At 40.2% G+C, this 24592-nt stretch overlaps 1 protein-coding gene across 1 annotated transcript; it reads left to right on the top strand.

Moving 5' to 3' along the window:
* The first annotated feature begins 714 nt into the window (after positions 1 to 714).
* On the top strand, positions 715 to 23508 carry LOC105744424 (solute carrier family 15 member 4). The gene is given in 9 exon segments (XM_071209677.1): positions 715 to 805; positions 22220 to 22285; positions 22288 to 22363; positions 22365 to 22881; positions 22883 to 22977; positions 22979 to 23181; positions 23184 to 23292; positions 23294 to 23438; positions 23440 to 23508. Coding segments are annotated over 9 exon segments (1371 nt in total).
* The last annotated feature ends 1084 nt before the right edge of the window (positions 23509 to 24592 follow it).

Here is a 24592-nt window from a genome sequence, read left to right as displayed (position 1 = left end):
AGCCCTTTTAATTGAAAAAACCACCAAATTAACTTGGGGGCAACCTCTCACAATCTTTACCCCACACCAGGTGAAAGATGTACTTAAACCCAGGGCCACCAGTATTGTACAGGTAGCCAGTAAATTAATACCAGGATCAATTTCTAAAAAAAAACCTGAGGTTTAGATAAGCATGTGTCAAACTCTTCACCCAGTCACCCTACTACCAGTAGAGGGTCCAAAGTCAGATCCTGAAGAACCCTTTCTCCTCTTCTGCCTTGACACTCTTTAACCAAAACACTCAAGGAGATCAATTTAAAGGATGAGCCTCTTGCGAACCCAAACAATAAATAGTTACAGACAAAAGTAGTTTTGTTAAGAAAGGAAATAAAAAGACAGGATATGCAGTGGTTTCTCTATTTGAAACCATAAAAGCCAGAACTCTTCCCCCTGAAATTTCGGCCCTGAAAGAAGAATTAATTGTCCTTACCTGAAGCTTAAAGCTGGCAGCTGGGAAATGGGCAAATACTTACATAGAATCTAAGTATGCTTTCCTTGCCCTTCACACTCACTCTGTTGTGTAATGAGAACAAGCCTTGCTTACTAACAGTAAGTCAACTATTAAACACAGGCAAAAATCCTAAATTTACTTAGAAGTTGTACTGTTATCTCAGTGAATAACAGTTATGCATTATCCAGAGCATCAGAAAATAAACACTGCTATATCAAAAAGAAATGCCCAAGTCTACCTGCCAGGAGCAGTGCAGTGGAAAGTCCTTCATGAACTTCACCAAGGCATTCATCTGGGGAGGGATGCCTGAACCAGGTAAGTCAAATGGGTTTTGAAAAGACAAAGCCTAGTAAAAACAGTCAAAGAAATTACCAGAAGTTCCTCAATTAGAGTCAAAATATAAAAATTTCACTCTGTAGTTCTGATCATTCCCACAGCTATTAAAGCTAAAGGAGTGTCCAGATTGGTGCACTATTCCTGAATAAAGTCAGCTGCCCAAGAGTGCCAGTTCACCAGAAGCACCTGATGGAACACACGAGTGCCAGTCATTGGACAGCCTGAGATACCTCTTCAAAAGACTAAGCTAAGTGATGTCTATGTCAAAATCAACTGTTTCCTCTAACTCTAGTCCAAATACCTAAAGCTAGGAAAAAAGGTAAACCAGACTTCCCTTTAAAAACTTTGCCTATTTTCATCTCCCTTAGCTTAACTGAAAAGAGAAATGTCTTTTCTAATTCCTCTCCTCTACCACAAAAACTGATGTTGACAATTTAAACCTAATCCCATTGTCTATTGCAATTTCTCTCTGAAGATAACCAATATCATAAAATAACTTGAATATATATATGTGTGTGTGTGTGTGTGTGTGTGTGTGTGTGTGTGTGTGTATATACATATATACACTTTCCCACCAAATTTAGGAAAATGTCACCTTTGCAGGAATGTGACCTTTACTACTTTTGTGGTCCAGCATCTTCTTAGTGGAACCATATATTCTCAAAATTCTAATTAAGTTTATTTCTTCCAGAATCAACATCTTGTTAGCCATATGAAAACTTCATCCAGCTTTACCCAGGAGGCCAGATCTGTCTTCCTCCAACCAAGATAAGATAGTAAGAGAGTTTCACCCCTTGTCAGGTAGGATCAAGTGCCCCTGACAAGCAGGAAGTAGCTACAGAAGATCATCTCCCTTCTAGCACCCCTTTAAAGATTAAAGGTGTGAACTCTCTAAAGAAAAAAATAAAATGGGCTAGTAAGATAGGAAATCAGTAGACAGATCTGGAACCTAGCAAAAAATCTCCCCAAGATTTCACCACTCAGAAGACTTCCTCCAAAAGCCAGGAGAAGCCCCAGATATTCCCAGAAACTTTATCATTAAGTCCTCCTGAAGAAATTAATGAGAAAAATGAGCAGTCGAAATGGTGAACAGCTGAAACTCCTCCCATGTGGTCATAATTTCCTGCTTCCTCCCCTTAATAATATAGTGGCCCACCTCATAACTCCAAATATAGTGATACCAAAGCTTAATAAACTTAAGCAAGTCATCAAAGGGGAGGTATAATATAGACTTTGTATGAATTTAAACTTATCTAATTTTGTATCCAAGTGCTACAAAGTCAATTAAGTAAGGAAGGCCCTATAGAGCTTAGATATTCAGAAAGGACATAAGGATGTAGACTGAATATGTATTCAAAGTTACATCCAGAGGGAAAGTGGGTGATATGTTAATTCAAGCTTACCTGGAATGTGGGAGGTATGCGAATTCAAGCTTAGCTGGTATTCAAACAAATGCCTAAACCCTAAAAAACTAACAAAGTCTTTCTGACCCTAAACCTCTCCACGCCCTACCATGTGAGTCTCTTGTATAAAAATAAACTAGAAACCTCTACTCAGGGCTCAGCCTTTTGGGCAGGAGTCCACTGGACCTGACCAGTCATAATAAATCTTCCTACTCAGAGTTTCCTGAGTCCTAGTCCTCAATACATGATAATTGAATCCTCTCTACTTCCACTACACCAGCAGTTGAAGAGAGTTTATGATCCCACCTGATGTTCAGGGAGAGTTTTGCTGCCCCAGGGTACAGAGAGGGTGGAGCACATTCCCCAAGTATTAGGGCAGTTAAGGTTAGCACCCCACAGGTCTGAGAGGGGTCAACACCCAGAAGCTTGATGAGGGTGGAACCAAGAAAATGGCTTTTGGGCAAGCCTGTGGAAAAGGCGGTTTCCCTTAAGGCCCCAAGGAGAAGAAACCATCATGTTAAGAACAACTCTCAGACCTTGAATGGAGAGTGCCCTGCAGGTTTACTGAACAGTTCCAGACCCATAACTCATGTTTCCCTCCCAATTTTTCCTTATTTTTATGAAAATGCTTATCCCTTTTTCTATTTATTTGTGTACCAGAAGCAGATTAACTGTTTTGCAATTTCAGAGGTCCATATCTTGGCAGGACTTTGTAACAAGACAAACTGAATTTCTTTAAATTATTTGTGATATGATTTAGTAGTTGCATTGTTACTGAATTAAGGGTTTATTTTTGAATAATATAATGTATTTTTTGGAATTCAGAGGGTGGAATAGAGCAGTTTGATATAGTTATGAATTCCAAAAATAGATATTGGATTATGTTTGTAAACTGTACCTGGGCATGATTAAATTATGCTTAGGGCTTTGATTGGGCCACATCAGCAGGGTATTGAGTCCCTGCCCCTTGATGGGTGGGGACTCACATATAAAAGACATGGCAAAGGACATTGGAGGATTTTAATTTTGGAGTTTTGATGTTGAAGCTTGATGCTTAAGTCTCAAGCTGGGGCCCCGGAAAGTAAGCACGCAGAGAAAATAGAAGCAAGCCCCAGGAAGAGATAAAACCTGACCCCAGAAAGAAGCAAGCCCTGGAAAGAGAGGAGCCCTGAGCCTAGAAAGAAGCACGACCTTGGAAGAGAGGAACCCAGGGAGCCTGAACCCTGGCAGACATTGGCAGCCATCTTGCACAAACACATGGAAATTGACTTTGATGAGGGATATAACCTATGACCTGGTTTATGTAAGGTCCTACCCCAAATACCATTTATAAAAGCCAAAAGGCTTCTGGTAATTTGCATTAGCACCCCTTTGACTGACTAATACAAGCCTCTTAATTTATCTTTGATGTGTTGATGGAAGCCCAGGCATGAGGTTGTGAGACCTCGCTTCTTAGGCTGCCCCTTCAGAATGTATTCTGGAGAGTCAAAATCCTGTCCTTTTGTCTCTGTCCCAAGTCTGTACCTCTGTGCTCCCCTCCCCACTGTGCCTCTTTTTTCCCATCACTGTCATGGTATATTCTTTGGCTCCTGAATCATGGTGGTCTTGTGGATCCCCTGCCTCTGGTCACCTGCTGCGATCTCTAATGGCACTTTATCCTCTCCACTGCCCCACGAAGCACCCCTTTGGTCTATCCTTGGTCACCTGTCCCTTTCCCCAGAGTCAGCAAGCTATTCTAGCATTCCTAATGCCATCATATTGAGATTCGCTTCATAAATGGGATCCATATCTTTATCTGCTGTCCTGACTCCATCTTCACCTGTTTGCTAGAAACCTGCACCCGATGCCACACAGTAACTATGACCTGCCCTAACCTCCAGCCTCCCTCATTCCTGTCAGATTTTTGATGGATTTTATGAAAACCTTTCACAACATTGTCCAAAATTAGTAAATGTTAATACCTCAGTGTCAGAAGAAACATTCCCTCGAGGTCTTCACTCAAAATGCATTTGAAAATCATTCAGAAAAATGGAAGGACAGCCCTTGACTCCCAGTTTGTCAGGAGTGTGAGGTATGCCTTTATTTCTTAGCATTTATGCCTACAATTAAAAAAACGGACCTGCTTGTTGTACTTCTTACAATAACCAGAAGAGGGCAGCATAGCAGCAGAAGGGCTAGTGTTTTGGTTTACTTTCTTTACCAAGTGATAATGGGGGAAAAGATGTTCTTGCCAGGAAAGCAAGCATATTGACAAACAGGAAGAGAGCATAAGAGTATATATAGTTTAAAATGATTTAATGGGGAAACAAATGGAATTTTTCAAATTTTAGAAAAGCAATCAATAGTCTGTTCATTTACCATTTAGTGATCTCTGAATACCAGTGATATAACTGCAGTGTTTATCTCTTATTTATGTAATTCCAGGTAGCTTATGGTTAACCCTGGCAATCTTTGTGTTTTGCATGTATTTTCCAGCTAGAAAGTTTTCAAAATCATTGAAAAAATACCTTTAGGTATTATGTCTATTTCATGGCTTGACTAAAAGAACACCATTTTTCTTATGTTAATGGATAACTAATTTGAAGTTAGACTATACCTTTTATTCATTCCATATTGTGTTTATAATGCATCATTTAAAAAGAAAGCATTCCAGCTAAACAATTCCTAGATTCCTCATGAAAAGAAAATGAGATAATAAATGGGTATTGTTTTAAAGTTCCAATTTTGAGGTGATTTCAGACATGCACACAATAGCATATGTTGTGGAAAGTTCATTACACATGTGCATTAAAAATATGTTCCCTTTTTCATGACTGCCATTTTTACAAATTTCCCCAATAATCCACCTACTCAGTGTATACATCTTGTTTAACCCTCAAGTTATTATTGTGGTCAGCCTCATTTGGAAAGGAGTTAAAGTGACTTCGTATTGGATAAGATGGTGGACAGCATCATGAGAAACTAAACGAGTGATACAACCTCAAGGATTTGAGCTTGCAGCTACAGAATGACCACCAGGTGCTGCCTGTTTTCACTGTGCCCTCATGATGAGGAGAAGAAGGGATAAGGCTGGCACCTCATGAAGCATGAAGGATGACTTCTTCCATGACCATGTCCACCCACTACAGTGATCTAGGGATGGAGATAAAGGTTCTAGAGGTGGCCACAAACTCCATTATAGCAACAGGTCGAGGGGGGATTTGGGGTGCTGTGGAGGGGCTTCTACCTTCACCACAGAGAGCCCTTTCTCATGCCAATCAGACCACCAGCACACTCAGCAGAGATCTCTGGTCTGCCCTGGGAAGTTGCCACAGTTGTAGCAGGTGCCCATTTCAGAGCAAAGCGTGAAGTTTTACTGTCTATGATGGATGTCCACAGGTAGTCTGACAACCTGAACCAGAAGCTGCAGGAGAACAGGGAGGAGGAAGGGAAGGAAAGGAGGATCTCTTGTCTGTGATGTGCTGCATGGAAGGGAGGAAGCTGGCTGTTGCCCAATCTCCAAGACGGCAGTCAGCACTGCCCTGGTAATCCATTCAGTTCCCTTGAATGGCTTGTCCTCCAAGAAATGGACCTGCCCTGGGTGTTGAGTGGGAGCTCACAGAGTCAGACCCAGCTGGGCATTCAGCCTTGTTTCTGGTTTATTTCTCTGTGGAATCAAAGGAAACAGCTTGTGAGTCCCCAGTCACAGGACAGCTGCCATTCGCCCTGACACACAGTTGTTCAGAGACCCCATCTCCAGCTCCCTGCAACAAAGAGATAGGAGGACGAAATTATGCTGCTTATCATATGAGCCACACAGATGTTACAAGGAGAAAAACCTGGACAATAAGGGCAGTTCTTCAGGGGGAGGTGGAAGGAGAAAGCACTGCACTGTGTCTAGTACTGAAATGATTTTACATGCACACCTGAGAGAAATCCTTACTGACTGTTGCACCTAGAACTCTGGATGCAGAGACTGCAGGGCTAGAGAGAGCCTCAGGTGCAGGGAGGGAGCTGATGTGCCCCATGGGGAAAAGACATGCAAATGGAGCCCCTCCCCATGGTCCTGAAATCCAGCTCAGGCCCAGAACTTGTAGCTCTGAGAGAGGAGAACCATCCCCTGTGTCTGAGTTCTCTCTACTCTGTGCCTAGGCCTGAGGAAGAGTAGGCACCATGAAGCATGTGCTGAGCTGGACTTACCTTTGTTAATTTTTCATGGTAATTTTAAGTAGAAATTTGTTTTGCTGCAATGTATGTTTTGTGAATAAAAGAACTTGTGCGTGTGTGTGGTATGTGTGTTTCTGACTGCTGACTGTGTGTGACTCAACTTCTAGTGTTTGTTTGCAGGTGTCCTGTGTGAAATTCAGCTGGTGGAGTCTGAGGGTGACTTGAAACAGTCAGGAGCATCTTTGCACTTCTTCTGTTCAGCCTCAGGGTTTACCTTTGCTAACTATGACATGGGCTGGTTCCACAAGCCTCCAGGGAAGGGGCTCGAGTGGGTTTCATGCATTAGTAATACCGGTGGTAGCACCCACTATACTGACTCTGTGAAGGGTCAATTCGCCATCTCCAGGGACAACAAGAATAAGCTGTATCTGCAATTGAATAGCCTGAAACCTGAGAACATGGGCCATTATTACTGTGTGAGAGACACACAGTGAGCAGAAGGCAATGCTAAACCAGAGGAAACCTCATCTGTGGGATGGCCACGAGGATGTGCTCAAGGTCCACTGAGCACAAGGAGCAGGTGCAGGTGCAGGGAGGTGGTTAAGGACTGGTTTCCTGTCAGGGTCTGAGGCTTGCTCTCCAGCTGCCTCCTCAGGGAGCATCTCTAAATTTAGCATTCTGTGTCTATCACTAATGTAGTAAATTAGAAGTGTTTAGATTCTAAAGGAGGAAGCACAATCACATGCAAAAGCAGCCAATTCTCTCTTATGAAAGCAGAAATGACCCTGCCTGTGTTTGCCTGGTTCAGAATTCTAAGTAGTTCATGACAACCTGGTGAATCTTTCACAGTGAGACAGAAGGCAGATGACTCAGTACTATTCCTCATTAGGAAACTCTGTACTTCACACAAGAACCAAGAGAGAGGTTGTCTCAGGGTGTAGAATGTATTAGATTTCAAATTGCTCTCCTATACACAAAAGTACTCACATCAGGCTCAGCATTGGTCTGATGGTCTATTTATCTGATGATCCATTTTATTTTCTCTGAAGCTTATTTCCCACATTTCCCTTTGTTCCTTATATTCCTTGTAAGTGAATAATGTGTTTCCTGCAATCTAAATCCCCAGGCTCAGGCAAATTACCTAGAGTTTCTGTGGCTCTTGCATGCTCCTGTGAAAGCTGAGGGGCCATCCTCACACACCACTGATTGGGTCCCTCTGCTCTGTCCTCTGTGGGTGGCATAACATGGGAAAATCAAGTAGCCATTTCTATCCATGCAGTAATGGTTGTTTGGTCAAAATGGAATGTAAATATTGAGTTGATCTCTTGTGTTACTCAAACTGTCACATTGTCACTTCCTTTTCCTGTGGCTTTGGAAAGAGCTACTGATTGATTCCCACTGTGCTGTAAGCATTTGAAGATAAAGTCAGGTTTTTTTTAGTGAGCTGACTCCTTGTTCCACATAATGACCACAACACAGTGCAAGCAGAATAATAGCTGCATGAAGTGACTGCTCCCAGGTGGCATTTGTCTCAGAATTATGAATTTCCTTCCCTACGTTTTCTATGATTATACTCACTCATTCATTTCCCCTCCATCCTCTAATGAGCAAATTAATTTCTCATGCACAGAACTGTGAGGAAGAGGCAACTTTCATGTCTTATATAAAGATTCAAGTCAAAACCACATGTGCTTTACCAAACACTCATTCCAAAGTGAGAGTTTTTAATCCTGGGGATTCTGGTGGAAAATTTCATAATTGACTTGTTTCATTGAGAGATTTTGTCTCATGCCTAACTGCTGCATCTACCTGGAGACAATTTTGTACTCATTTCAAGTAGGAAGTACAGCATTAAATGCAACAGAAGCACTGCTGTCTTCCTTGGGGATGCAATTGTGATGTCTTCAAAACTGACTGGTTGAGGGTGATGGGGCCATGTTGTTTATAATCCCTTAGGCAGCACAGGAGAGGGCCAGGTCAGGGTCATATTTAACTATTGCTACCTCAGTTTTGTTTTGTTGTTTTTTTTTTTTTTTGTTAGAAGTTTGCAATAATTAACAAGCTGTAGCTCAGTTTTTCCTGATATACATTGGGGAAAGGTTAACCCAATTCCCCATAAGCCTACCTGCCTAGGGGCATGGCACATCCCCACAGATTAAATAAAGAAAGCACACAGAGACTGGAGTAAAAGGAAATGGAAACCTTTCCTACCTACATATCAGAGGGAGATAAAATTCCTACAGTACAAAGAAACATCTGCTCCTGCAGCATTCCAAGAAACCATAACTCCCTAACCCACAATCTTGTAGTCACTATCAGGAAAAATTTTCACCTCTAGGGCTTCCTATTGGCCCCTGTACTTCTCTTAGACCCTCAACTCCCTCCCACCAATTATCATTTCCCCGCCTAGGGGAAGAAATGTTTACACATGTTAAGCAAAATGTGGCACATATTAGACTGAACACAGTTTATCTGAATCCAGTGTGTTAGATATATTTAGCTGCTACTTAAAAACTTTAGATTATATAATAAAAATCAGCTAACATAAAATATAAATTGATCAGAATATTTATTGAGCAGATTAGAGACCATGTATTTGTGTTAGGTATTTGAAAAATATGTATATCCTTTACAGTAGAGTCACAGTAACAATATTTCCAAAGACTTTCTCATTCTTTGCCTGCCTCCACTCTCTTACTACCTATTTCAGCAATATTTCATGGTCTAGAAAAGAAATTCCTGTACTTAGTGTAGTGGGATCACAAGAAGGGCACAGTGTTCTATGGATCAACCAACATCCCCCTCACGGAGAAGCCCTAGAAAGGAGGAACTCCCCTGGCCCTTTTGCCTTTACATACAGAAGTACCTTCCACATGCAGGTCATTACTTGTGCCAACTGGTGAAAGCACAGCACACATGTATGAAAATTCAGAGCACCCTGAAATAGGAAAATATTGTCTGACACTTATGAGCATCATACAAAGGGACATGAAACCTGTGTTGTTCTTCCTCTTTGTGGTGTCAGCTCCCAGATGTGAATGTCTCAAGATTCAGACATGAAGTTAATGGGGATGATGCATCTGAGCACATGACTCACTTTCTTATTCTCAAGTGTCCTGTCCCAGGTGCAGCTGTAGGAGTCAGGCCTAGGACTGGTGAAAACTTCCCAGACCTTATCTCTCACCTGCTCTGTCTCTGGATTCTCCATCACATCCAGTGGTTACTGCTGGCATTGCTTCTGTCAGTCCTTGGGGAGGGCTGCAGCGGTTGTTATTAATATGCTCTGATGGTAGCTCAACTACAAGCCATTCCTCAAAAGCTGACTTTCCACCTCGAGAGGTGCAGCTGACCTCCATGACTCCTGAGGACACAGCTGTGTATTACTATGCCAGAGACACAGTGAAGGGAAGTCAGTGTGTCCTCAGACACAAAACTCCCCCTGCAGAAAGGGGCTGAGCTTCAGGGAGCACTCCATGGCCCACCAACAGCAGAGATTGTTTTAAGGAAGATTTGTGAAACCACAGGTTCCTGCAATACTATAAGGTTTAACCTTCTTGCTTAAAACCATTGAATCCCTGGGGATTCTCCATTACATCTCTTCTAAATAATGTCATTATGTTTCTAAGTTTAAAACTGAAAATATGTTTGCAATACTATTGTATATTAGATGATATGGAATACTCACATAAGAAGTTCTCTTGATTTTGTTCTCCTGGATTAGACACAAAGTATGAAAATAGCTTTTTTAATCAATAAACAAACTGACACTATGCAATTAATTCTCAGGATTTATTTCCCTGTCTGGGATGTGAACAGGCCAAATATATTAATAATAATAATAATAATAATAGCAACATTGAATTTGTATAAATTTTTCATCAACATTTGGGCAGATTATTTTATGGCAGAATAATTTTGTCTGAATTCAAAATTAAAGACCCCTCTTTCTTTTCCCAGACTGTGTGTGTGTGTGTGTGTGTGTGTGTGTGTGTGTGTGTATCCTTCCTCTCCCAGGTTTCTCAGTAGAAGTGGTTACCCAACTTGGCTCCCCTCCACCATGTGGAGTCCTGTAACCCCAGTGACAAGGAGCAGAAAGAGGAGACAGGCTGGCATGGCCATAGATGCATCAGCCAGGAGTCTCATCTGGTTTTCTCCATCACACGCAGGGCTTATAGAAGTTGTACATGATCCAAATGCCCAGCAGGATGACCCCAAGGGGTCAGCTCACCTGATGGAATTGTAAAAATCACCCACATCTACTGGTGGCAGATGCCTCATGGAGTCAGAGCCTAGTCTGTTGTTTAGGGACTCTGGAACTTCTTCTTGAGCTATCACCCGTGGGGAAGATGCTGAACTGTTCTGAGAGAGACTAGAAAAAAGAAATGTGGGACATGGTCCATCTGAACCCTTGCTTCTTTGCTGATAGCCTGGCCTGTGCCTCAGGAGGGCTCAGGCTCACTTATGTCACTTGTTCCCTGCAGCTGGACTCTGACTGAAACCTGTACTTGTGCAGTTCCCGGTGGAGTCCTGTGGCTCTAAGGTGAACCCAGACCTGGAGATACCAGCTCTGCAGGATGACACCTGGACAGGAATTAGGTAAGATAGCAATAGACAGGACAGGAGGGGCCTGTGATCAGTGTCCAGTGTCCTTCTCTCCTGTACTGAAGGGACTTGATATCCTTTCCATTGGGTGAGCTCCAGGATGTACATCAGTTGGATGGTTTCCAAGGAGGTATTGTAGGTCATACTGGATTGTATTAGGGAATGAGGAGACAGTAATATAAAAATATGAAAGACATGAGACTATAGTATCATCTGTGAGGAGTAATTACAGAGTTTTCAGAAAGACTGAAAGATTCAGCCCTCTCCTCACTTAGTTTCAACTGTGACTTTAGTATACCTTTACATTGCAAAGTCTCAGAATGTTACTTTCAGATACTCTGTGACATAAAGATCTGTCACACAACTGCCAATATGTGTACTGTGCATATTCCTTTTATTACAACTGGATTCTTTTCTGAATTACTTTATTTTTTAAAATTTAAAATTTTTAACAATTGAAATTTATTGAAACATTATAATAAAACATTAATCACCCGAAGTATAAAATCAATAGTATTCAGTATAATCACATAGTTGTATATTCATCACTTCAATAATTTTTAGAACATTTTCATTCCAGTAATAATATTACCAAGAAAAAACCAACCAACCAAAACTCATCACCTCGAAATCTCTCTATGCTTCCCCTGCCAAACATAGTTGCTATTCTCTTTCCTTCAGTAAATATATCTCATTTTCTTTATTTTTTATTATAAAAGCAGTGACTTACAAAACAGTCATCTGTAATGTGCAGAATTCCCATACATCACCCCTCTATCAACATCTTACGTTGTTTTGGAGCATTTATTACAGATTATGAAAGAACATCCTCAGATTATTACCACTAACTAGATCCACAGCTGTCCACAGTCCTTTTAATGTGGTCTTCTTCCCTATGGTGTACCCTGACAGTTGTCTTAATTTAATTAGCTAAACATAAGAGCCAGATACCCATAAGGATGTGTGATTTAAGAACCACATGCAAAGTGAGCAATGGGAATCCAGAAGATGGAAGAGGTACTGTGAAAGTTAAGGGCCCTCATGACCTCCTCTAAATTTCAGAAGATATGGATGCATGAAGAAGATCCCCAGATTTCACTGGAAGCAGGAAAATATATAAAAAAAAAAACATTCTTCCCAGTTAGAAATGATGTTTTACCCTCACAGAAAAGAAACTGTACATAGTATGCTGGGAGCTTCATCATCCAATATTGTTCCTTTTTTTGACTATGTGTTGATAATCACATGGACATAAGAACATGAAAACACCTGGAAAAGATCCAGTGAAAAATCCATGCAGGTCCCAAAGACTGAGCCTGAATATCAACCCAAAGAGGATTTTATGTGACCCCATGTTCTTTCCAACTTATGCTGTCCAATATCCTCTCATCTTGTTTAGAGAAGAATGTTAGAAAGTTGTAAGCTCCTCAAAGAATGTGCTCCTTTGAGAGGAGAGAGAAAGGGAAGAGAGGTAATTCCCTATCTATGTGGATTTTCATGTCTTCAGAGATTAATTTGTACCATCAAACCTCCCTCTCTGTAGGCTGACAGCTTCTCTGAACTAGACTGTTCCCTGGGCCACATTGTATTTTTGGAACAGAACACTTGCTTTCTAGATTTTGAGTTGTACTTATGGACAGATATTCATCTCAAGGTAAATCACCCCCAAAACGTTAACCCTGCATGATAAGCTGATGTAGATGGTGAAATGGTATCTTTTGTTCAGATGATATTTAGATGGGACTTTGAAGTTGAGTCGATGCTGTAATGAGGTGAAAATTATGAGGAATTTGAGATGAGTTGGATTTATTTTGTTTGTGAGTTGCACATGTTAAAGGGGACTTGGGAGATATTATTATTTAAGGATTTTGACAGAGAGGAGATAATCGAAAATCATCCAGTTAAGCTTTTAATGTAATCACAATTTCCCTTATGAGGAGGGAGCAGGAGAAGACACTCTATCAGAAGAAAAGGGAAGTATGTCGAAACAGTCATTGTAAATAACACTTTCACACAATTTGCTAATGAAGGTAAAGAGAATGACGCATTAGTTGAAGGTGTAGGGTTAAAAGAGGAATTTTTATGGATAGGTGGTTTAGAGGTTTCATTGTATACTTAGAGGAATGATTAAGCAGAGAGGGAAAAAAAGTGATACAGGAGAGAAAGGGTATGATTATAAAAGAAAGTTCCTTGAGGAAGGATGGGTTTAGACATTGACATTGTAGTTGGTCTCAGAAGTAGGAACAGGTTTTCTATTCTATCAGGAGAGATGGGAGAGTGTGTGTGTACAGAGGTAACACTGGTCAGGTGAAAAGATGGAGTAGATCTCGTCTTGATTGTATTTATACATAAGGGGAAGTGTGAGAAGAAAAGAGGAGAAAATGTGAAATACTGTTGTTGGGTACTGTGAATTAAGACCAAAGTGTTCCAAAGTCTTTCTTAAATTTGTTGTTTGCCAACTTTTTACTTAATTCTTCTTAGTTTTTGTTAGTAACTCTTTGATTAATAAGTGTATATCTTTATTAACTTGCACTTCTGTTATGTCTTAAGTACAATGACATTTGGTGTGGGTAACTTAAAAGCATTTTATGATGTAGAACATTTTCTTTGAATCATTGAATAAAGACTACATTTCCAGCAGAAAAAAAAAAAAAAGAAGAAAAGGGAGGTTGATGACTGAAGCAAGATCCTACCTTGCTGGGTATGAAAATGGAGAAAGAGAACATGATCCAGGGAATGGATCTCTGGAAGTGTTCAAGGAGGAGAAATGAGATTTTCGCATGGAGACTCCAGAGAGTAAGACTCCCTGTGGACCTGTTGTTTTTGCCACATTGTAACTGCTTTAGAATTCTGAGTGTGGAAAGCATGAAAATAAATGTGTGCTACATACTATTGTGGTTATTTATTTCAGCAGTCATAAAATTAATGCACATTGTTTTCTGTATGTTAATATGTGCAGATTCCCAACCTACTGTTTCACTATATTTGGAGATTCAGTGATGGGAAACAAGACATTTCATTCATGACAACCTTGACTCTTCCACACCAGCAGAGCTAGAGGAGTTGATGCAAGTGTATGGAAAATTAAGATAACCTGCGTGCTGACTCCATTGCATGCTGCTGGCACATGACAACTGAAAATCACAGTGGATCACATGAAAAATGACTTTGTCAATGAATCTTTTATGAGATCCATCAAAACATGTCATATAAATTCACCTCATCTCAACATCCGTAATATCAATTAATTACACCATCAACTCAAATCTGAAATCTCATCTAAATCTCATCACTGAAATGAATGACCAAATAGTATTGGAGACTACACAATAATGGCATATCCCTGTGTGGAGCCAGAATTATCTCCATATTTCCCAGCTATTACATAGGAAAAGATATACCTCTTCATTCCTGATTTGCCAGTTTATCAAAAAGTCCTAACATTAGTAAATGTGCATTAAATAAATATTGGTGCTTTGATGTATAGAAAGAAATCAACTTACAGTGGTACAAGTTATTCAAATGTGCAAGTAGAGTTAAACATTTCAACAATGTTCCCTCTGTCTTCAATAAAAAATAGCAGAAAAATCAATGAGAATGTAATAGACTTGAATTAACCAACCTGACCTCCCAAAAGTCCTCCAAGAAGACAACCACATTAAAACATTTATTCCTTTCCATCTCATGTATTTGTTTTTACTGAAGGCAAAATACTTCCTTTAATTTTACATGGTTTTGTTAAAATTAAATTCATATTTTCCTTTTAATCTCATGGATATTTTAATACTTGAATACATTGTAATGGAAAATGTACTTTGAGCTGAGTAACACATCACAACACCACAATGTACCTCGACTATGAAACAGGTTACAATATCTCTCCTTCAGGTTTATTGGGACATTTGCATGCATGCTGACTGGCATCTCCCATACCCTGAGTGAATTTGCTCAAAACTCAGTCACTTGTTTCATCAGGGCAAATATATCTCACTTCATCCATTAATCTCTATGATTTTCCAGAATAAGAACTATGCCACATTCACTTTCATGCCCCAGTATTTTTATGCAGCCATGAAGGGTTCTTTCCAGACACCTGTGACCTTCTGAACAAACATGCTTGTCATTCTTGTTCATTGCTGACTCCCCAGCATTTGGAAATTCCTGGCCAAAGAAGCCTCCAAAATTACTTATAACCTATAAGAATTCAAGGTAATATGCTTGAGATTGAAAGAGAAATATTGGATGTCTCCAGGTAGAAGTCAGCATTTAAAACCTCAAGCTGAAGCTGTCTTTACTTCAGAATTATTACCAGATACAACATGTAAAACTTTCAACAAATTCTATTCTAAGGGTAACAGCTGAGGCCTCAGCCCTTCATTAAAGAATCTTTGTTTAAATCAGGTGTTCTTAACTAGGGGTCCATGGACTTGGGAAAGATTTCAGAGGGTCTGTGAGCTTGAACTGAAAAAAAAAAGTCAACTTACTATCTTTATTTTCTATGATCTCTAAAAGAAATCTAGCATTTCCTTCACTTATGAATGTATGCAATGAATTACAGTAATTTTTTTATATTTAAAAAATAAAACTTTATTTTTTCTATATTTTTTATGTATTGGATTATTATTTAGTGTGTTAAGAGAGAAGCACATATGGATAGTATTATGTCATTTTATAAATTTTAGTAATTATGTTTCAATATATGTAACTGATTTCCTTTGTAATTTATTTTATACATTTAAAAACATTCTTGGGGGGACATGGTGTGAGTGTGATATATTTATTAAATAATACAGAGTATAGTGTGGACTTAGTATGATTTTTATTTTGCTGTAGCATGTTCTGAGTGCAGTAGATAACTCCAGCTGCAAGTTTGGTAAGAATGGTGGAGATGGTTTTATGAGGCCATGGGAAAACTTGAATTTCTAAATATTTGCAAAAAATTACCATTTGAACAGATACTGAATCATGTTAGGTTTTCAGGTATTGAAATTATGGGAAAGTTGTAAAATGTAATTTTTGAGCAATCCTAAAATTTAATTTAATGGATTTGCAATTGAGTGTCATAAAACTATCTGCTGCTACATTCTGAGAATGAGTCCATGATTTTCACCTGATTGGCAAAGGGGTCCATTGGAAAGAACGGTTAATAACCCCAGGTATAAATCATAGTGGACTATGACAGTGACCATTTGCTAGAACAAAGGATCTCCTCATATTCACTCCCAACGTGGGCTTCCTCATGCAGGCAGTTTTGACCGAGGCCAGAAGAATATACTCTTAGGCAGAAGTATGTGACTTCTTATGACTGGAACAGTCAGAATGAAGGAGTTTTTGAGGGTGGAGCTAAAATCAAGGAGAGAATCATATTTGAGGTTTATTTCTTGGTTCCTCATTCCTGGTGCAAAATACATTCATGCAGTTTTTAAATCATCTCTTGGGTCTCCTCATAAGTTGATTTACGAGGTGCTCGAATAAGCATACTTATTATCACATGGTGAACTAACATCCTCCAAGGGCCCATCTCTTTTGTATACACCTTACCAGTAACTCCACAGATAAATTCAAAATAAATTACTGGTTCTTAAATTTTTGCCTCATTGTACATGTCTGAGGCATGCAACAACACAAAAAGTGCTGCTGGTTGTTCTGTGTCCCCCCAAAATTGATATGTTGAATTATCACCCCCAGGACAGCAATATGTGATATTATTGGAAAATAGCCCAATATTTCTAACCAACTCCAATACCTCAGAGCCACCATCTGGATCTAGAGCACATGGAAAGCCAAGATCCTATCCCTGACAATGACCTGAAACTACTCACTCTCTTTCCACAAGCTTCTCTTTCTCTTTCTATGACTTTCAATTTCTCCTTCTCCTCTCATACACAATCATCCACCCAATTGATGCCAGAAACACAGCTCCACACTTTGGTTTGCCTCTACATTCACTGACACTCCTCATTATTTGAGGATCATAAACCATGTGGATATTTTCACAGGATTCTCTTTGTCACCCTGAAAACTCCCATTAAGCCAACTGAACATTTATATAATGAATAGTTTTAGGAGATTCTTTCATGCCTGTTCCTTCCCTGGGGTGCATGGTACCTTTAATATAATGACAACGTCTTTTACCTTCCCAGTGACCTTTCTACACCAACACAGAAGCTGCTACTCTAAATACATTTGGTCAACTTTGTCCTGTCATGTAGAATCCTGAGAGTTTTTCACTTGTATGAGGCTCTGAAAAGCCTCAGCGTTCTCAGAAAGTGTCCTCTGATGATGTGCCCTATCAAACCAATGGGTTCCTGTGCCTCCTTCCAAACTCAGCTCAAAGTTGACTACTTTGGAGCTGACAGACCAATGTTAGACCTCTAAGTCATCATCCATGGGCATAAACATTGGTGGCTTCCATCAGTGTGCTTGGGATTCTGGAGTGGGCATAATGCAGAGTTGACCTGGGCTTCCCGGGGACTGGTGCCTGAACTGAAAGGAGATTCCATTGTGGGTTTTTCAGTTACTGGCCCAGGGAATTCCAGCATTTTATGACCATCTTGTCTTTTCCTCCAGCTTTCCTGATTCTCGTCTGATTTTGGATGATTTCTCAGACATTTTCCCATAAATCTTTCACTACATTAGCAATGACCAGTGCATTTTAATTCCTGATTGTCATAGGAAATATTTTTTCATGTTCATCTCCACCAATACACAATTGAGGAGGAACCAGAAAATGGAATTATAGCCACTGTACTGATGACTGGACACAACATTGTCCGTGCTACTTTCCAATATTCACAATACTATAGGTTTAGGTTTTCATATTTTTGGATAGTATTTCTAAAAATAAGACAGTGTGTATGTGTGTGTGTAGTAGTAGTAGTAGTAGTAGAGAAAGAGTGTTGACATGGGCTTAGCTTGACTAGACATCCTGTCTACACACACATGTATTGTTTCCTTTCCTTCTGTGATCACACTTCAGATATATTCCAGGCCTCTGATATCAGGTAGGGCCTTGAGTCAATTATAGCAAATGGAAAGTGCACAGCTATAAATTTTGCTGCCTGCTGGCCAATTAAAATGCACCCCACCTAGAATTGCAAATTTTCCCCTGTTCTGCATCTAACTTTCTTTCCACCACTTAGGGATGCTTGTCAAAAATACGAGTGTGGATGTGTTCCTGATTACTTATGTGAATCGGATACCACTACTTACCAGAACACCTTATAGTCATAGGTTAGAAAGCTATAAACCTTTATAGATATACTTTTTTCTTTGTTTTTAAAGAAGCCTTAGATTACATAAATGTTACCTATAAATACAGGGGATTCCCATATACTCTACCCTCTCCCCCTCCCACACTTTCCCTACATTTTTCATGAATGTAGTACATTTGTTACAATTGATGAACACATTTTGAAGCATTGCTACTACCCATGGTCTATAGTTCACATTTTGGTTTAGACTTGGCTTGGGGTTGTTTGTTGCAGTAGTTACAACTCACTGATAGATAGAGCTGGAAAAATAGAAGAGGGAAATAAGAACTCCGCAGTGTCAGGCTATAGATTTTAAAAAGGTGACAGTCCAAACACTTTGAAGCCAATACCTATGCTCTGTCAAATCTGGAAAATGTACAGACAAGGTCCTCAAGAATTGGTAAATTTGTCTTCTGATGAAGATGAGTCTTTTTTTGTGTTAATCATTATTGCATGGTTAATACAGAGTCTGGCAGTGAAAATATTGTACAAAATCTGTTAATTCAGTATCACTAGATAATACAAGTAGGAATTTGTGAAAACAGGCAGGGTGTATTGAAAGATTAGGCCTGTACACATGGAAATTAAATATTCATGAAAGAAGGGAAAAATTTAAAAATACAGAATTTTAGTTCTACAGATGCACAGTTAGGGAATAAACCAAAAAGTAGTGTGTGAAGATCTGACTCTAAGTAGAAGATGAGTGGTTGCTGCCCAGGGAAAGAAGGGCTATATTTGTGGGACTTCTGGAGGAGAAGGCCAAGTTCCTATTTCCTGACCTTGTAGAGACAGAAGATTGAGCAGCTTAAAGTAATTCACTAATTAAAGTAATTCATTAAGCCACATATTTGTACATTTATTATCATTTTTAGTAAAAAGGGCATAACAAAATATAAATAAAATCACAGAGAATGCAACATTTGTCAAAAAAACCTCCATCACATCTCAACCCCAATTTTCCGTCACATCTCTACTCCAATTCCCTACCACATCTCTACCCCAGCCCCACCCAAGTTCCAGCCTAGACACTTGACAAAATGTAAGATTTAAATATTCTAAGCAATGCTGAAAAAACTGTTTTTAAAACTGTGTCATATCTTTTTATGTTAATTAATTCTTAATGCCAATGAGAATATCCATGTCATGAGTCAAAACAAAATAGGAAGAAATAGTTTGACACGTAATTTGTAACTATCTGACAGTTCTATAATTCAGTTTCACGTTGGTTCCAGGGGGTCTTGTTCCTGAGCATTCTCAAAGCCCAGGACACCCACCATATTCACCCTGCAAGCAATGAGCATGTAGAAGCCACATCACCCTGGAGGGAGGGCAGAAGGGGGCCAACTTTCAGGTAGTACTGTGGACCCTCTGAACACAGTATTAGGTCCAAGTCAGTGCAGAGAGCCTGGGGAGGGACCTCTCGTCAAGGTCTGGAGCTCCTTCTTCTTCACTTGGGAATGATTCCCCAGGAAAGTCGGTATTCTTCCAGCCTCTGAAATATCCTCACTTTTTTAATTTATTAAACAAATGTTAACTTTGCTATGCAGGGCAGATTAAAAAGCCTGCACAGAACATGGGATGGAACAGTTCTCAAGTATGAAACCTGGTAAACAATTATCTTTATATCACTGTTCAATTCTTCCACCAACTCAAAATAGTATCCACGATAACAACTAATCTACATTGGTCCATAGATATCCCCCCATGACTGTTCATTCTCCATTCCCAAGAGAACCAGGAAAATGTCTGCTCTGACAGCCCCAGGCTGAGAGTGGACCAAGGTATCACAGGGCAGATGGAAAGGATTATCCTGTCAGCAGCTTCAAACACTCCCTGTATATTGAGATGAGACCTGTCCATTACCATTGTTTTGTTGGTTGCACAGGGCAAGCCCAAAAAACTGCAGAGTAGGAGTTGTCAGAATCTCTGCTGGGATACACAGCAGAGTTTGGCATTTGGACTGTCCGAAGATTTAAGTCTCTGTGAAACTTGTTTAACCAATACATTGAAACCAGTACATATGTGACAAGTACATTTCTTGATAAAAAATCCCTAGCATAGCAGGAATATAATGAAATTTCCTCAACATGGTAAAGGGCATATAGGAAATGTTAGAGCAAAAATACTCCATCATAAAAGACTAAAAGCTTTCCCTCTAAGATATGGAACAAGACAAGGATGCCCACTGTCATGACTGTTATTCAGCTATAAGCTCTAACCAGAACAGTTGGGCAAGAAACAAAGAGAAAGAAAATGTATCCACATAGGAAAAGAAGAAATAAAAATTTAATGAGTTGCAGATGACAAGATTCTATACACAGAAAGTCCCAAAAGATCTCCAACAAAGCTAATAGAACAATTAAAGGAATTCAGCACAGCAGTGGGATACAAAATCAACATGTAGAATTCAGTAGTGTTTCTGTTCAGTAATAATGAGCAACCTGAGGAAATCAAAAGATAATTTTATTTGCAAGAGGAAGTAAAATAATCAAGTATCTAGGAATAAATTTAACCAAACATGCAAAGTACTTGATACACACAAAAAACTACAAAACCTGGCAAAAAGAAATCACAGAAGGCCTAAATAAATGGAAGGACATTTTGTGTTCATGAATTGGAGGACTAAATACTGTTAAGCTGTCAATTCTACTCAGAACTATTTGCAGAAACAATGCAATCCCAATTGAAATTTCTACAGCCTATTTTGAAGGAATAGAAAACACTAATAATCAAATTTATTTGGATTGACAAGGGATCCCAAATAGACAAAATTTGAAAATGAGGAATTAACTTGGATGACTCTGAAATCCTGACTTTATAGCTTATTACAAAGCTAAATTGGTCAAAACAGCATAAAACTCTCATAGTGATAGATATATTGAGCAATGGAATGGAATTGAATGTTTGGAAATAGACACATCTATGAAAAGTTGATTTTTTACAAGGTTTCCAAGTCCACTCAATTGGGAAAGAATTGTTTCTTTAAAAAGTGGTGCTGGGAGAACTGGTTATTCAAATAAAAGAATAAAAGATATGACCACCGTATCATAACATATTATAAAATGAAGGAGGAGTAGATGCTTAATTTGTATATAATTTCACTTTAGGTGGATTGTAAAGGTTTGGAAATTTTTGTAGTGATGGTAGCACCTTATTTTGAGAGTTAATTAACAGCACTGAGTTATATAGGTGAAAGTTGTTAAAGGAGAAACCTGAGGCATAACACAGTGAATTTTATTTTAGATGGTGGACTATAGTCAATGGTACAGGTAAGGAAAGGGGACTTGGCCCAGCGGTTAGGGCATCCGTCTACCACACGGGAGGTTCAAGGGTCAAACCCTGGGCCTCCTTGACCCGGTGGAGCTGGCCCACGCACAGCGCTGATGCCCGCAAGGAGTGCCCTGCCACGCACGGGTGTCCAGGGTGTAGGGGAGCCCCATGCGCAAGGAGTGTGCCCCGTAAGGAGAGCCACCCAGCGCGAAAGAAAGTGCAGCCTGCCCAGGAATGGTGCCACACACACAGAGAGACACAACAAAAAGAGATACAGATTCCTGGTGCTGCTGAAAACAACACAAGCGGACAAAGAAAGAACACACAGCAAATAGACACAGAGAACAGACAACTGGGGTGGGGTGAAGGGGAGAGAAATAAAATAAAATAAATAAATAAATAAATAAAATAATACAGATATAAGAATGATCTCATGAATTTTAACAAATGTGCAAAACTAATACAAGCTATTAGTAATAGGGCAGCACATAGGAAAAACACACATGATGTAAACTGGACAACAGTTAATAGTACTGATTTTTTCCCCCTTATTTTTAAAGGAGCTTTTGAATACATATTACATTAAAAATATAAGGGGAGCATGGAGGGTCCCGGTGACGAGCGGCGCCACTGCTGGGCGCTGGCGGGCGCGGGGCTCAACCAGCGTCATTGACCTCCATGGCCCGCGCGCGGATTGCACCCCCTTGCTGCTGCCGGAGCTTGTGGAGCGGGCGAGCGGGCCACGTTCTACGGCTTCACAATGGACCTGGTGCTGTCCCTGAATGGCTGCCATTCAGCTGGGAGGGTGCACAGGCCAGCCAGGTGCTGCTGCTTCTCATGGGAATCACCTCCCTCGTGTCGCCTTGGCAGCTAACTGGTCGACGCGCTGCTGGGCAAGGATCGTGTTGCCGCTCAGCCTGGCGCTCACCTGATGGGCATGCCCGCCTTCCCCACGCTGCCTACCTTCCAGCGCTGCCCACACCCCGGCGCGCAGGCCTCTGCCAGCCCCTGCACCCTGCTTGTCTTCAGCTCCTGTGCACCCTTGCCTGGCAGCGAAGCCCCCTGCCCCGCCGTCCGATACTGCGCGCCCACCTTAGCGGCGCCGGTGCTCATGGGCCCGGGCGTGGCCACCGTCCAGGCCAACATCTAGCTCTTCTGCACGGACCAGGTTAAAGATCGAGGTCCAGAAGTCACCGGGATGGTTTTTAGTTGGTTTTACCGGAGTATCAACTTGGGAGTGATTATTAGGCTAGGAGGTATTGCATACATTCAGTAGAACGTGAGTTTCCTTGTGGACTCCCTCATCCCCACGGTCTACATTGGCGTCTCCTTCGTTCTCTTCCTCTGTGGGCAAAGCTTTTTCATCGCCAAACCATCTGATGGGCAGTACGTTCACTATTGTGGTCAAGATACTGGCCTTTTCTTGCTGTCCACAGAGGTGAAAGGGAGACCAGAGTAGTGGCCAAGGCTTTGGAGTCGCAGCAATCTTCTAAACAAAGCCTGATTGATTCATGTAAGATTTCTCGTGGAGGGTCATTTACAGAAGAGAAAGTGGAGATTGTGAAAGCCCTCGTCAAGATTATCCCTGAGTTCTTCGCTTTGATTCCTTACTGGACAGTGTATTGTCAAATGCAGGCAAACATGTTTTATAGTCTTCATTTGAGGATTCCAGAAATGTCAAGTACATCACCACTCTTCATACATGTTCAGCAGCCAGGCTGACCATGTTCAGTGCAGAGCTGCTACATCTGTTGATCCCATTAAATGATAAGCTGGTCGACGCCATCCTGAGGAGGCTTACTGCCATCATCCTTTAAAACGATCCCCATTGCAATGTTCTTTGAAAAGTGCTCGACCTTTGCTGCAGGAATTTGGGGAAGCAAATAGCTGGACATTGCTAAAGAGAAAACCATCAATCAGGACATCAGGAATGTCATTTTATCATGCTGCTCATCTCCAGATCTGGTAGCAGACTCCACAGTATATGCTCATTGGAGTCAGCGAGTAGCAAGTCTGTTGGAGGAGAAATGCAGGTCTGAAGTGGGCACTTTCTTCTCATCATTGGAGTCCTTCTGACCCTCCTATAACTGTTTCCTTTGCAAAAGTAAATCCACAACTGGAGGTTACAGAATTGTGGGCTACTGCACACAGAATGGTTGGCAAACCAGTTTTTTAAACAAATCTCATTCCCACAAACCATATGATCTTTCTAAAAAAAAAAATAATAAACATCTACCCACAGAAAGGAATGAGAAAAAATATGGATAAACATTGTAAGGATTAACTGTAAAGGTTATATTATGCTTTCTTTCATAAGCCATAAACCTTGCCAGGTGTTTTGGTACAAAGTCACACTAAATATTTGCTGCTTCAAAACATTTTTTTGAAGTATTGACATTACATTTTTTTTGTTTTAAAGAAAAGTATATGACTCCGGGTCTATCTCAAGCTAGTCAACAAATTAAAGGATGTCTTAAAAAGTAATTGTTAAAGTTAAGCATCATTCTATTTTGGGTCCTGCTGACACTAAAGACTAATGATCCTGGGGGATTGTAAGGAAAATACTATTTTCATAGAATTATCTGGTGTAATTGAAAGTGTTAACTATGAACTTGAGCTATGTGGCTATTATCAAATTTTATATTGTTATTTTACATATATATATATATACATATATATATATATGGGGCTCCAGTTTTATGAAATTATTCTGTATTTGTTGATGTAAAAGAAAAGAAAATATAAGGGATTATTAACTTATACCTATCCCTCCCCCTCCCACACTTTCCCCCATTAACATCTTTCATTAGTGTGGTGGTACATTTGTTACAATTGATATACACATACTGAAGCATTTCTACTAAGCATGGTCTATAGCTTACATTATGTTTTGCATTTTGCACCCCACAATTTTGTATGTTTTGACAAAATCTTTGGACTGTCCATGTGCCAATCAGGCCCTGAATCTCAGCAGTGTTGCAACACCTATTCTCAAGTTTATTGAACTCACAAGGAAATGATGCTCGTCAATGACCATCCCAAGGAACAGAGAGAGTCTACAACTGAAAGCAAGAAAGTCCCATACATCTGCC

Source organism: Dasypus novemcinctus, chromosome 19 (genome assembly GCF_030445035.2).
Source record: "Dasypus novemcinctus isolate mDasNov1 chromosome 19, mDasNov1.1.hap2, whole genome shotgun sequence".
Classification (NCBI taxonomy): Eukaryota; Metazoa; Chordata; class Mammalia; order Cingulata; family Dasypodidae; genus Dasypus; species Dasypus novemcinctus.
Note: the sequence above shows the minus strand (reverse complement) of the source record. Positions and strands in the feature narration are given on the sequence as shown.